At 43.3% G+C, this 14,890-nt stretch overlaps 1 protein-coding gene across 1 annotated transcript in view; it reads left to right on the top strand.

Moving 5' to 3' along the window:
• Positions 1-14,890, top strand: part of plekhh2 (pleckstrin homology domain containing, family H (with MyTH4 domain) member 2) — a 56,535-nt gene that overhangs the window by 33,740 nt on the left and 7,905 nt on the right. The window contains exons 11-26 of the mRNA XM_083774854.1: positions 1,238-1,400; positions 2,105-2,241; positions 2,526-2,639; positions 3,492-3,578; positions 4,400-4,558; positions 4,953-5,033; positions 6,870-7,052; positions 7,607-7,715; positions 8,454-8,566; positions 9,052-9,231; positions 9,796-9,893; positions 11,301-11,478; positions 11,606-11,761; positions 12,879-12,976; positions 13,199-13,340; positions 14,213-14,349. Of these exons, the coding sequence (XP_083630980.1) occupies positions 1,238-1,400; positions 2,105-2,241; positions 2,526-2,639; positions 3,492-3,578; positions 4,400-4,558; positions 4,953-5,033; positions 6,870-7,052; positions 7,607-7,715; positions 8,454-8,566; positions 9,052-9,231; positions 9,796-9,893; positions 11,301-11,478; positions 11,606-11,761; positions 12,879-12,976; positions 13,199-13,340; positions 14,213-14,349 (2,135 nt within the window). The remainder of the gene's footprint in view (positions 1-1,237; positions 1,401-2,104; positions 2,242-2,525; positions 2,640-3,491; positions 3,579-4,399; positions 4,559-4,952; positions 5,034-6,869; positions 7,053-7,606; positions 7,716-8,453; positions 8,567-9,051; positions 9,232-9,795; positions 9,894-11,300; positions 11,479-11,605; positions 11,762-12,878; positions 12,977-13,198; positions 13,341-14,212; positions 14,350-14,890) is intronic.

Below are 14,890 nucleotides of genomic sequence, written 5' to 3'. Positions count from 1 at the left end.
AACAAGTATTTATTTTAAGCCTCGTACAAAGCCAACTCGAGTTGTGAGAAATCATGACAACAAACAAAATTTTTCGGGCCGAACAAATAATTCGAAAGAAGAAGAAAACGGCTGGTTACAATACTTCTTTTTCTTGTTTTTCTTCTTTGTAATTACTTGTTGGGTCCAAAATATTGTGTTTATTGTCATGATTTCATTGATTTGTCACGACTTGAGTTGGCGTTTAAAAGGTCTTTAAATAAATACCTTTTGAAGTGTCTATGGGAAAAATGCATAGGGAATTATTTCCTGGGCTAGTACACACACAAAGATAAACAGAGGGGGTGAGCCAGTAGCTGACTGGATGGTGTGTCCGTGTTGTGATACAGTAAACGCCCCAGGGTTCAATTCCGGTATTTTTTTTCCATTTACTGAAAAGAAAAACAAGGTTTCCACACGACAGCGACGATATGCTGTCTATGTCCTGCGCGTGTTTTTAAATTTAGAGTGCCATGGTAGATGTTTTGTGTTGTATTTCATCGTTATTTAGTTGAATTTGTTGCACTCTTATGGTTTTTGTAATTTGTTGCATTGCTATGGCTCCATCTTGGTCTCATACCTCAATGTGACCCTCTTGGGTTACATACAGTTTACATACTGTGCATGTTGCATGTCCTTCCCTCGCTCTGTGCTCAGTTTCCTGTTTCTCTCTACACTCTACACACTATCAAAATAAAGCCAAAACTGACTAAAAACATAAATAAACAGAGAGGCAATTGAAGTAGCGGGGGAGAGTGGGGACGGCTGTGTTGGTGTTATAGAGTTCTAGCTTTAAGAGTCACATATATCCATATCCCCGCCTCTCTCGCCACTGAAATAAAGATGAAAAAATAAATCTTTATAAAAAAAGATTTTAAAATTTTGTTTTTATTACTTTTTCTGCCTTTATCGATAGTGTAGTAGACTGATAGGGGGAGAGAGCGATGGGGAATGACAACGCAGCAAAGGTTGTCGGGATCGGAAAATCTGCAACAGCAGCCTATATAGGCGCCCGGACGGCTATAGGGCAGGCGGTCCGGGTCCAAAAAAACTCCTCGTTGATGAGAGTTAAATAAACAGAGGATTTCACTGTGCAATTAAATGTGTCATTGTGTGTGTGTGTGTGTGTGTGTGTGTGTGTGTGTGTGTGTGTGTGTGTGTGTGTGTGTGTGTGTGTGTGTCCGACGCACGTGTGCTCCAATTTGACCCCCGCCTGCAGAAAGCCACGCTGCTGAGCAGCAGTCCGTTCTCAGAGGAGTCCTCCAGCTCAGAGGAGTCCTCCAGTTCAGGGGAGGAGGAGGGCTCCTTCTGCAGCTCCAACACCTCTGGCTCCAGCTGCCGCAAGGACAGCACCCCTGGCAGCCCCCGCTCCCTGAAGAGAGGTACCCTTAGGGCCGATTCATACTCCTATTTTAGAGCCGAATAAAAGTCGGTTCGACTCTGTTAAGCCTACAATGTGACGTCATTTGAGGTTCGGGGGGACGGGCCCCGTCCTAAAGTCGGCTCTTCGGTGCTACAGCGCCGAAACAGCTGTAAAATAGGAGTATGAATCGGCCCTTAGGGTTCATGCATACCAACCTTGGCCGTAGGTTGGCGCAATCCCCCGACACAGTGTGTGCATGTGCGTGTGCGTGTGCGTGTGCGTGTGCGTGTGTGTGTGTGTGTGTGCGTGTGTGTGTGTGTGTGTGTGTGTGTGTGTGTGCACGTGCGTGTGTGCGTGTGTGTGTGTGTGTGTGTGCGCTCGTGTGTGTGGGATGTGTTGGTCTGTGTGTATCTTCAAAAGAATAGAAGGCAACATATGTCACTAATTAAAGCAGCAAGAGGGTGAGAAACATTAAACTAAACAGTCATTTACAAAGATTAGAAATTAGTATTTGGCTTTTAGATTCCGCTGAAGACAGATTTCATAATGATGCTGTGAAAGATTGATTTCGAAACCCCTCCATGGAAAAAAACATTTTAGCTTATTAAGCTTCTGTAATCTAACCAAAAGTCTGTTTATTTTCACATGATTGCAAGTCATTGCACATAATTATGTGCAATGACTCCAATCCTAACCACTCGTTTGCAACCCTCTCGCTGGCAGCTGTGTCCATGTCTTCAATGACATCAGAGAGTGACTACGCCATTCCTCCTGACGCCTACTCCACCGACACAGAGTGTTCTGAACCTGAACAGAAACTCCCCAAGACCTGCTCCTTAAACAGCGACAACGGCAAGAGTGTAAGGATGGCTTCACTCAGTACACAACTTGACAACTAAACTAAGATGGTACATTATTGATGCATGAGTGGGTTAGAAAGAAAATGGACCCCCAGAACGTCCCCTTAGATTAAGGTCTTATGCACTTTGTTGAGTGAGAAAGCAAATCTTATTTTAGCTTTGAGTTTGAGTTTTCACCAGAACTGTCATGTTAAAAACATGTACAGTACAGCTGTAGCTGTATAAATCAGGCTTAAATGGCTACGTATTCACTATTCACCTGACATACCTATCGCATGATGTAGGAACCAATGGAAAAGTCTGGCTACTTGCTGAAGATGGTGAAGACCTGGAAGAAAACCTGGAAGAGACGCTGGTTTGTCCTTAAAGATGGAGAGCTGCTCTACTATAAGTCACCAGTGTGTTTATTTCATTGTTTTCCCATTTCTGTTGTAGCCTACTATGTATCATAATTTTATCTTTATCATATTGTTTAAAATTGACACAATAAAATTGTGTATAGTCAAAAGAACAATTTTGACTATACAAAATTCACAAGATGAGCTTGTACAGTAGATTGTCTATTTTTGCAGAATGTTCTCTTCAGAATTCACCCTCTGTCAAGTCCCGCCCGTGGTTGTGCCCCTCTTCGCACCCATTGGCTGCCGTTTCGTTGAAATGAGGTGTTTTTCAGTTGCTTTGTATTGATATTCTGTACTTCATCAGGCTATCTTTATGGTAAAGATAAAGATAGCCTGATGAAGGCTGCATAGGCTGAAACATTGCTGTTTCCCTGAATAAAAGTTGGTCACTGCATTTGAAGACAGTGTGCGGGTGTTTGTTCCTTTTTCATTTTTGGGGCACCGTACCCTCTCCTACGCACCTGTCGCCTGTAGGTGTGCAAAAGCCTTGCTTTAAAAAAACTTGGTGTCAGTAAAAAGGAACATCACAGGTGCAGCATGGTGACTGGGCATATCATGCCCAGTCATGATGTTTTAGTGATTTTTTTAGCGATGATGTTAGCGAATTCAACATAAACAAGGCAGAACCAGGGCAGAACAGTCAGACCCAGTCAGGGACCAATCAGAAGGCTGACAAATGGTGAATTCATGTAGTGAAGCCTTGTAGGCTTATAGGGCTATCGTGATTGATGCACTGCAAATAAATAAAAGGATTACTTTGAGAGTATGTATGCTTTTTACTGCTGGTATGTCTTTGCCTGCCCTCTGAAACTAAAAAGTAACACTATCTCTTTGATCTGGTCTCCCTAGAGTGATGTCATCAGAAGACCTCAGGGGCAGATTGAGGTCAACGCCACTAGCAGCATCACCCGTGGAGACGGCAAACAAGTTCTCCAGGTATTGTTTCCTGCTTGAGAGAAGCTCCTCAATTGAGTAAGCTCCATTCTGACCTGAGATCAGATTCTAAAAATGTCTTCTACATCCTGACATTTGAATAGATAACATTTTGAATAGATAACATTGTGAAATGCAATAGTTACCCATGGAATGGCTGGAGGTGGAATTTGAAAACATTTCCAGCTAAATGTACCCTCACCTATAGGCGCCAGATGGATATAAAATACATATGTCTTCATATGTCATGTGGAGAGACCTACAAATGCACAAAAATGAGGGTAGAGACTAGAGAGCAACACTATAGCTCTCATTATATAATATATATTATATTATATTATATTATATTATATTATATTATATTATATTATATTATATTATATTATATTATATTATACAAGCGACCTCACCCCAAGAACAGGTCTGGGAATGCCCATATATGGACCTTAATTTTATTTAACCCATTCTGACCTGAGATCAGATTCATATGAGGTTTCCACTGGACACACACTGGTCTGATGAACCCATTCTGACCTGAGATCAGATTCTAAAAAAATGTCAGTCGTTCTTCGATTTTTCAAAAATAGCAGACCTACAAGCTCGTATGAGCTTGTAGATCTGCTATTTTTCAATGGCTAAAGCATAACATGATGCCAACACCAAAATGGGTTCCCGTTCAGAATGGGTTAATCTTATTTAATTTTGAGGGGCGCTAGCCCCTTCTATATACAGCGTTAATGTTTGTATTGTCTGAACAAACCCGCGTGCGTGTGCGTGTGTGTGCGTGTGTGTGCGTGTGCGTGTGTGTGCGTGTGCGTGTGTAGATAGTGACAGGGAAGCGGGTGTACTACCTGAAGGCAGACTCTCCCAACCTGCTGGAGGAGTGGCTGAGGGTCCTACAGAGCGTTCTGAGGGTCAAGGCCGCCAGTCCTCTCTTCACCCAGCCGGACATCCGTCCAGCCATGAAGGGACTGCTCATCAAGGTTCTGGAACTTGGACTGCCAACCGTCCCTTGAAATACATAACCGTCCACATTATTAGTAAACTAAAAGACGTGTCCCTTATTGAACTGATAAGGGAAACATGGGGATCAATGAATGACACACATCTTACAAGTTTAAACAGATTAATACTATAATACAGGTTGTATTACATTGTTGTGTAAATAAGACACTCTCAGCCGGGTGTCCCTCATTTGAATTCAATACTGTACCAGTATTCGGTATTCAACACATTTTAAACATACTGGTTTATATTTAGTTGTACACCAGTGTCGTGCACTGAAAATAGCTTCAACTGTACATGCTTTGTTCACAATATGTTGCATGACATGCTGTGAGCTTAATTAATTTCAAATGTATTTTGTTTCTTTACCAGGTGAAGCATGGCTACTCTAAGCGAGTGTGGTGTGCCCTAATCGGTAAAACGCTGTACTACTTCCGCAGCCAAGAGGACAAGGTAATATAAACCAGCACACCAAATATCTCTGGGCTTCATATAACGTCATTCATTTAATGTGATTTGCCATTTGTCACGGACAAATTCACGGACAGTGAATCATTATCAGTCTTTTCTAGGCTTTTGGCTAAATATTGCACTCAGCGGTGAAGCACATCAGATACAGTTAATTATACATAGGCAAGATACCTCTCAGGCGTCCGTCACCCTTATTTTACCATATTTCCAAACACCCAAACCGGGATCATTAAATGAATGTGCCAAATGCACGCACAGCCATTTTCATCAGGGTTGGAGACAATTATTCTCGCTTTCAGCACACCTAATGACTACACCTTCCAAAAGAACAGAACATCATGATAAACGTTTATGTAAGCGGTAAGCGCTGAAAACAACTATTATTATTGTGGTGAAAACTTATTTTACTGTTTCACAGATATTCTTTGTTACTTGGGGACACCCAACCGGGACAGTCCAGACAAGCTGGGACGTCTATAGTCACACGCGCCTTAATTCCATAGAACAGGAAAAGGGTCTGACTCTGTATGCAATCCTCAATCCAGCAGCCTCAAACACATCCTGTGGTTTCGTTTGCCCACTAACCGGTCCACCAGCTGCCTTCAATTCCCTTTATTAGCCCTCATAGCCCTTTATTTGCACTTTCCCATGATGTCAGTCATGCATCCCAGGTAGCTCACATGACCTGGTCTGATACACCAATTAACCACCGAAGGGAAGACTCTAATTTACCGTGACATAATTACACATTTCCTATAAACCTGTAGTGACACGTGGATTAAAACATCACACCAATAAAGACCAATAATCACAATAGACTTTTTTTTTTTTTACCTTCACTCATCGTGTAAAATCTCTTTTTAACTGTAAAACTCATAAAACATATACGGGACAATATGCGTGTTCATTTATCCATTTGTAACTTGAAGGCACTGCCCACAGCCCTGGAAGATAACACGAGAAATGGAAGTAAATGGACCGACTTGCTTTTAGATGTGCTATTCTGACGCTTAATGTCTGACCATACAGTAACCTTGAGTAACCTTGCGTCACCAGGCTTAATAATAATAATAATAGCTCAGATTTATATAGCGCTTTTCTAAATACCCAAAGCGCTTTACAAGGGAACACCAGGAACAGACTTTATTAAGAAAAAAAGATCAAAGCTAAAACATAACAGATACAGGGTTAAAAAGATAAAAGGCTTACCACTGTGGCTTACCACCACAGAACAAATTTTAAACTAGACAAATCGTTTTGGAGGTTTCCGGGCCGCCTGATGATGACTAGAGTAAATTCCGCTCTCTCTCCAGACCAGATTATAGACAACCGAAAATGGTATTGATCTACAGCAGGGGTCCTCAACTAGAAATGATGAAGGTCCACAATTTTTTTTTTTAATAAGACCGAGGTCCGGTCCCATGCGCGGCGTCCATCGGAGAGCGGGGCTCTATGCCCGTTTAGTATGGTCAAGCCAAGCTTATACAAATCAGATCGCCTTCCACCCAACCAATAATGGGGTGCAGAGTGCAGGCCCGGAGTGGAACTCCAAATCAGGCCGGGAGTTATACGCCCTGGCAGGCCACACTGTGCGCGCGCATAGCGCGCGCCAGAATTTTGGGGGCCCTTGGGGGACATTTTGGGGGCCTTTGCAGCAATTTCACATGAGAAATGTATCATCTGATGTTATTTATATTATTAACTTAAATTGGGTGGTCCGCAAAGAGGTGGTCCGCGGTCCGGTCGCGGACCGCGGTCCGCCAGTTGAGTACCCCTGATCTACAGGCTGACACTGAGTGTTTTTTTTTTACTGTGCAGTTCCCGCTCGGTCAGATCAAGCTGTGGGAGGCCCGGGTGGAGGAGGTGGACAGGTCGCGTGACTCCGACGAGGACCTGAAAGCATGTGGGCAGCAAGGCCTACAGTCCACGTCCTTCACCATCGCCATCCACCCGCAGGAGCAAGGCCCCACCTACCTGCTCATCGAGTCACGGCACGAGAAGGTCAGTCAGCGGGCATCATAAGACCCCAACAGCACACGTCTAGTAACCCATTTAGGCCTGACGTCGACATTTTTAATTCTGACAGTTTTCTGAAATAGCCTACCTCATGTTTCTGTATCAGTGGTGCTCAATATTTCATGTCAAGGACCCCAAAAATGATATGTAATTGGCCACCGGCCCTCATCTGATTGGCCACCGACCCCATTATATTCAAAGATTTGTGCCACATTTTCACGTTTAAAAAAAAATAGCAGACCTACAAGCTCGTAGCGCGCCACTCGGTGGCGCGCTATGAGCTTGTAGATCTGCTATTTTTCAATAGCTAAATTATAACATGATGTTTAAAACACCAAAAGGGGTTCCCGCCCCAAAATGGGTTAATAACTAAAACATTTGACCATTTCAACCTACTGTCAATTATGACACGATGCACACTTGTACATATAGCTAGATTTACAAAAATAATCACCAGAAATGTAACCAAATGGACCCACAAGTTACTAATTGTGTGAGCTTTTCATTTCCCCTCCCCTCCCATCCCGACGGGTCTGTAGGAGTCCTGGCTGTACCATCTAGCCGTGGCGGCGGGCACCACGGTGGGAAAAGTTGGTACAGAGTTTGAACGACTGGTGGGAAAGCTGTTTCAACTGGACGGGGAGCCAAGTGAGTATCCATGGAAAGAGAATTAACCCATTCTGACCTGAGATCAGATTCATACGAGGTTTCCGCCGGACACACACTGGTCTGATGAACCCATTCTGACCTGAGATCAGATTCTAGAAATGTCAGTCGCTCTTCGATTTTTCAAAAATAGCAGACCTACAAGCTCGTATCGCGCCACTCGGTGGCGCGATATGAGCTTGTAGATCTGCTATTTTTCAATAGCTAAAGCATAACATGATGCTGACACCCCCTCTCTCTCCGTCTGTCCGCCTGTCTTACAGTAATACTAAAAATCATTTCAATGAAACACAAATATAGTTGCCTAAAAGGACAACTTTTTTGTTCATGTTCATGTTCTTATTAGAGAAAATAAAAGTTGAGTGTTGTTTTTTTTTTGTTCATTTACTGCTGTCTTTAGTTTTAGCGATTTTCGTGATTTTTGGACAGGGGGGCGGGGGCATTCTAACGGGGGACTAAATATGTATTTTATGCTGATTCTTAACTCATTTTGGGCGGGAACCCCTTTTGGTGTTAGCATTATGTTATGCTTTAGCTATTGAAAAATAGCAGATATACAAGCTTGTACGAGCTTGTAGGTCTGCTATTTTTGAAAAATCAAAGAACGACTGACATAGAAACATAGCTTTTTCAGAAAACTGTCATTTTCAAACAGACATTTTTGATCTCAGGTCAGAATGATTAGATTTAAACATTGTTCTCTCCCTCTCTCTCTCACAGACTCTCAGATCTGGAGGCATCCAGTGCTGTGCTTCAGTAAAGACGCCCTGTCCTCCCCTCTCACCACACTGCCCTCACAGGCCCTGCAGACAGAGGCCGTTAAACTCTTCAAGGTGTCTTAAATTAGTCCTAATTGAGACATTAACCCATTCTCGGGGCGGGAACCCCTGTTGGCGTTTAAGCATTATGTCACGCTTTATCTATTGAAAAATAGCAGATCTACAAGCTGCGCGCTATGAGCTTGTAGGTCTGCTATTTTTTTTAAGTCGTGAAAATGTGGCACAAAACTTTGAATATGTATTTCAGAGCGAACATTTTTAACTAAAATTTGGCTTCGGGGGGGTCCCTGGAACTACATATTTTGAGATGGGGGTCCGTGGCCCAATAAGAGATAATTCTGGGGGTCCTTGACATAAAAAAAGGTTGAGCACCACTGACATAGAAACATGGGTCTTTCAGATTTTGAAGCCTTTTTTAATCGACCTCAGACCAAAATGGGTTAAAGAGCTACCCCGTTAGCCTGTCTCTTTAGCTGCACGTTTACCTCCCTCTGTATTAATCTCTGTCCCGCTCCGCCTGTCACTCTCTCTCTCCGCAGACGTGTCAGCTCTTCATAAACGTGGCCATCGACGCCCCGGCCATCGACTACCACGTGTCCCTGGCCCAGAGCGCCTTGCAGGTGTGCCTGACCCACCCCGAGCTCCAGAACGAGTTCTTCTGCCAGCTCATCAAACAGACCCGCAAGAGGCAGCCCCAAGGGCAGCCTGGGCCCCTGCAGGTACACACTCCCGCCCCTAGGTGGCACAGACGGACTACTATGTGTTATTATGGCGTGGCAGCGTTATATGGAGCATATTCTCTGTCATTTGAGCATGAGTAGTTTATTTAACCCATTTTGGGGCGGGAACCCCTTTTGGTGTTTTAAACATTATGTTATAATTTAGCTGTTGAAAAATAGCAGACCTACAAGCTCGTAGTGCGACACTCGGTGGCGTGCTATGAGCTTGTAGATCTGCTATATTTTTGAAAAAAGAAATCGTGAAAATGTGGCGCAAATCCTGACAGAATACGGTGAGGATTTAGAAGACATTTTATACATTTTGACGTCAGGCCTAAATGGGTATATTAGCAGTCTTGTTACGGCCCTATAGAAATAAAACATTAAACGCACAGCTGAACTCTCATATAGAAACATGGACATCAATGAGTTACAGCTAGTAGTAGTCATTGCACACTAAAATTACTTTGACATTTAACTGTATAGACTAATTCACATTTATTTTCTATAGAGGTATGGCTGCCTAAGTGAATCAGCGGTGTGTTTCTGTTTTCACCTGTACAGGGCTGGCAGTTCCTGGCCTTGTGTGTGGGGCTGTTCCTCCCCCAGCACCCCTTCCTATGGCTGCTGCAGGGACACCTCAAAAGGCACGGAGACTCCAGGTGAGCATTAACAGCAACTTTGCATTGTTTTATTATTATATTGTAATATCAGCATATTGTTTCTTTCATTTTTATTTAGTCACTCATACTATTATTTGATACAGTATAATGATATTATGTATGCCTTTGAAGCCCTCATAATGTGGATGCCATAATGTCACTTCTGTCCATGTGCAGCACACGATCAGGCCACCCGAACCAATCCCCCCCCCCCCCCCCCCCCCATTATGGTGCAATATAATAACCGATCAAAGACCTTGACCTTACATCGCTTTAAAACACATCCCCGGGTCTTACAAGGCTCGGCTACTGCAGTTTTCTCTCACGGAAATTGAAACCATTTGAGAGTGATCAGCACCACATTGCACGGCTGGCCCACTTCAACGAACTAAAATGTTTATAAGAATTGACAGTTACAAGCACAAGCACTATTTAAGGGCATGATAACATCACATTCTTGCAGGCAGTGACAGTAACAGTACTCTACTGTAGCCTACCTACCTGTTAGTGTTTTTTTGGGGCAGCTTGTCGTTGATGATTTTACCAGTGTTGAGCCAGCATGAGATGTATACAATTAACTACTCACCTAATGCCGCGGAGGATCCATGTACTTCCAAAGTGTGTACATTGTTTAAGTAGATGCATGGTTTTCATATCGTAAATATATGAACATTGGCTATAAGCTTGTGTTTAATCCACGTGGGTTCGTGTTTACTACTTGGTTAGACTTGCCAGCATGATAACAAGTTGTCATGGCAGCTTGGCTACAACCAAAATGGACTTCCTCTTCCTCTTCAAAATAAGAGCAACTTATGATTAGTCAACACTAGATTTACGTCTACTACTACTACGTCTTTAAGTCTACTTAGAGGATGTAGAATTCAGGGGTGCCCAAAAGGTAGATCATATGATCTACCAGTAGATCACAAAGGCTGTGGAGGTAGATCACATGACCCTAAAAATAAAATAACAATAAAATAAATATATGTTTTGGCATCTAGCTGCCACTTGAATTAAGGTGCCACTTGATTGATTGACATGCAGCACAAAGGGCCTGTCAGCTCAAACCCACAATGTAATAGTTATAAAGTTATATATTAAAAAAAAACCTACCAATTCCATTTCCTCCCGTTTATGCCTCAAAAGAGGTACATTTTTAAACAACTTTCACGATAATACGTTTTTGGTGGATCTTGTTGAGCTGGTCATTCTTTCCAAGTAAGTCCAAAAAGTGTGGTCACCCCTGACGTAGATAGACATTTATAGCACCCCTGATGAGATAATGCCCTGAGGAATGGGGACGGGGGGGAGGAGAGGTATGCTGGTCTGGAGAGTGTATGTACAGTATGTTTGGGAAAAGATGACGTGACGTGACATGACCTGTGTGCTCTCCTCGCTGCCATTCAGGACAGAGGTGGGGAAGTATGCCATCTACTGCCAGCGCTCGCTGGAGAGGACCCAGCAGAAAGGGGAGCGCCAGGCCAGGACGTCCCGCATGGAGATCCTGTCCATTCTGCTGAGGAACCCCTGCCACCACTCTCTGCCCTTCAGTGTGCCTGTGCACTTCCTCAACAACACCTACCAGGTCATTAACCCATTTAGAGCTGACGACGATTCAACAAATGTCTTCTAAAAATACGGACAGTTTTCTGAAAAACCCTATGTTTCTATGTCAGTGATTCCCCCCTTAATTATTGATTGTCTTTCCACAGGTGGTGAGCTTCGACGCCTCCACCACGGTGGAGGAGTTCCAGTGTCGTCTCAACCAGGACACCGGCATCAGGAAAACCGGCCAATCAGGATTCAGTTTGTACACAGACGACCCCACTGGACGCGACCTGGAACACTGCCTGCAGGGACGCATCAAGGTACTGCGGCTCCACTGACGATGCGTCCATTTGTAACCCTGATACAGTAATAATAATAATAATAATACATTTTATTTATAAGGCGCCTTTCAGGGCACTCAAGGTCGCCGTACAGGTTAAAAACACAGTACAAGAACACAGTTATAAGCAGAACAAAACTAGGGCACAGCTTGCAGCAGAAGACACAGAGGTCACATAGAGTCATAGGCCTGCCTAAACAGGTGGGTTTTGAGGTGAGTTTGAAATATGGTGATAGAGTCCAAGTTTCTGATGTCAGGGGGGAGGGAGTTCCAGAGGTGAGGGGCAGAGCGGCTGAAGGCTCTTGAGCCCATGGTGGAGAGACGGGCTGGGAGGACTTTCAGGGTGAGGGACAGACCTGAGAGACCGGGTGGGGAAATTACATCCAGTTTTTTTAAAGTGCTATATGCATGGACATCTGAACTCATAGTACATGCATATAGCACTTTAAAAAAACTGGATGTAATTTCCTATGCTGCTGGTTTTTGTTTTTAGTACTTGTCCTTCTTGTTTGTGTATCTATGGTTGTCTGTATATGTTGAGTACGAACCAAGACATATTCCTATCAACTTGTTGACATGGCAAATAAATTATTGAATCTTGAATCTTGGATGTTGACGTGGACAAGGTCAGACAGGTATGGGGGGGTGAGGTTATGAATGGCCTTGAATGTGTGGAGGAGGATCTTGAAGTCGATATGGTATTTGATGGGGAGCCAGTGGAGTTGGTGTAAAACAGGGGTGATGTGACTGATGGCAGGGGTTCTGGTGACGATACGGGCAGCAGCGTTCTGGACTAGTTGGAGTTTATGGAGGAGTTTGTGGGGGAGACCAAAGAGAAGGGAATTACAGTAGTCCAGGCGGGAAGTGACAAGAGAGTGAACCAGGTTTGCGGCACTGTGGGGAGTTAGGGAGGGGCGGAGGTAGCGTACCGATGTAACCAAATGGACCATTACGGGTCAATTTCATTATATTAACATTATATTAACTGTCCTTTTACACTTACGTACATCAAGCTTTCTCTGTTTTATGAATTCCCAGCAGCAGTGAACGCTGAACACCACTTCCTTGTTTTGTTTCTGCGTGTGTCATCCACACAGATCTGTGACATCATTTCCAAGTGGGAGCAAGCTTCTAAGGAACAACAGACGGGCAAGTCTGAGCATACGAGGACCGTCCGACTGACCTACCAGAACAGGTAGAGGGTAGCGGATTGGAGTGTTATTGAGCCATGTCAACTAGTAGTTACTTATCAAGCCCATTTAACACAACGGATGCTGCCAGCATATTTCAAAAATAATGGAAGTGGGTGTAGAGGGACACACGCCACATCAATGGTATTTTCATTACTTGTTCACCCCCCCCCCCCCTCCTCTCATCAGTTACGTAATTCTTCCATCCTCCATCTTTCTGTGCCCAGGCTGTACTTCTCTCTCCAGGTGAGGGGGGAGTCAGAGAGGGAGAGGCTGTTGCTAGGCTACCAGACCAACGAGGCCATCGTGGCGGGTCATTTCCCAGTGAACAAAGAGCTGGCACTGGAGATGGCAGCCCTGCTGGCACAGGTCTGTCCCACCATGAACAAGACTCGTCTACGTTCTGCTCTGACCACTGGGTGGAGAGAGTGTGGTGTTCTCTCACTCTCAGGCACTGAAGCACTGAGAAAACCGTTGCGCCTTTCCTCGTCCTTTTTTTCCCCAAACTTGACTACGGTAGCGGCGGTCTCAGAAACATAAGGGAAACTTTGACAGAAAAAGACTTACTTGCTCACCGTATAGAAACTAGAAGTAAAACTCCTTAGACTGAGACTTAAGAAAATATTTATTTTATTTTATCATGCTCATAAAGTGCTCTGTGCTCAAAGTGCAATTAAAAAGCAAACGTTTCGGTCCTAAGACCGTCCTAGCACTGACGAAGGTCTTAGGACTGAAACGTTTGCTTTTTAAGGATTTGTTTCTCTGTGTGACATTATGGTGCATGCGCAGGGTAGGGTTTCCTTTTCCCCCCGAGTAGCTCAAAGGGCACTTCTCTATAAGAGTAATTATTTAGCATGTCTATGATACAATAAAATATGATATTGGACCACAATCATTTGCGACACATGCTGTGTTTTCTTATTCATTTTTTTGATTATGTTGAATCATCATTGATCATGCAACTAAAGGGTGTCACTTGTAGGCTAATACTGTACTTTGAATAACCAAAAGAGTAATGACATCGCTGTCTTGGAACCCAACAGTACACATGTTCTTATCATATGCTGTAACTATTTATTTATTTATTTGGATCACAATGGAAATAAGTCCTCTGACTTTTTGTGCAATCCTGATAATTCTGTACTGCTCTCCTATGAATTGTATCATGAATATATATAAAAAATATTAAAAAAACAGGATCCGCTGGCAGGAATAAAAGTCCTTTTTATCTCTGCGTTCAGGTAGAGTTTGGAGATTTCGAGCGGCCGTTCTCTGCTCCTGGATTGGCCCAGACCAAGTCCAGCCAGACCCTTAAACAGGTTCTGGAGAGGTTCTATCCCAGACACTACCGCAAGTCTGCATCAGAGGATCAACTCAGGTATGTTTTTTGTTTTTGTTTTTTTTCAATAATATTTTTATTGATTTTTACATTTTATGACAAAGACAAGACAGGAAAAACTAAACAAACAAACAAAAACAGACAGCTCAACTCAGGCGCGTTGTGGAACAAAGGACACAATTATACACTTATACCAACAAAAAAAAAAGTGCAAAAATAATATACAAATATGGACACATTTGCAGTTTGGTGCTTGAAAGTTTAGATGGGTTAACTCCAGAGAAAATAAAATAAAAGATATGCATTATACATACATACATACATACATACATAACAATATCCATAACTTTATCAATCAAGGTTAGTGGCATCGCTTCTGTCCAGGAACCCTATGGTCAAGGTGGTAGCTAACTGAGGGCCAACAAATCTCAAATATGGGTCCCATATTTTATAGAAGGTATTTGTGGTGGAGCGTAGCATGCAGGTTAGGAATTCCAACGGCATGCACTGCATGATTATTTTGTGCCAGTCTTTTTTTGTTGGTGGTTTCTCATTAATCCAACAGAATATTTTTCCTAGC

This window comes from Protomyctophum parallelum (assembly GCF_964188405.1).
Source record: "Protomyctophum parallelum genome assembly, chromosome: 10".
Taxonomy (NCBI): Eukaryota; Metazoa; Chordata; class Actinopteri; order Myctophiformes; family Myctophidae; genus Protomyctophum; species Protomyctophum parallelum.
The sequence above is the reverse complement of the archived record's forward strand: the minus strand, read 5'-3'. Positions and strand labels throughout refer to the sequence as shown.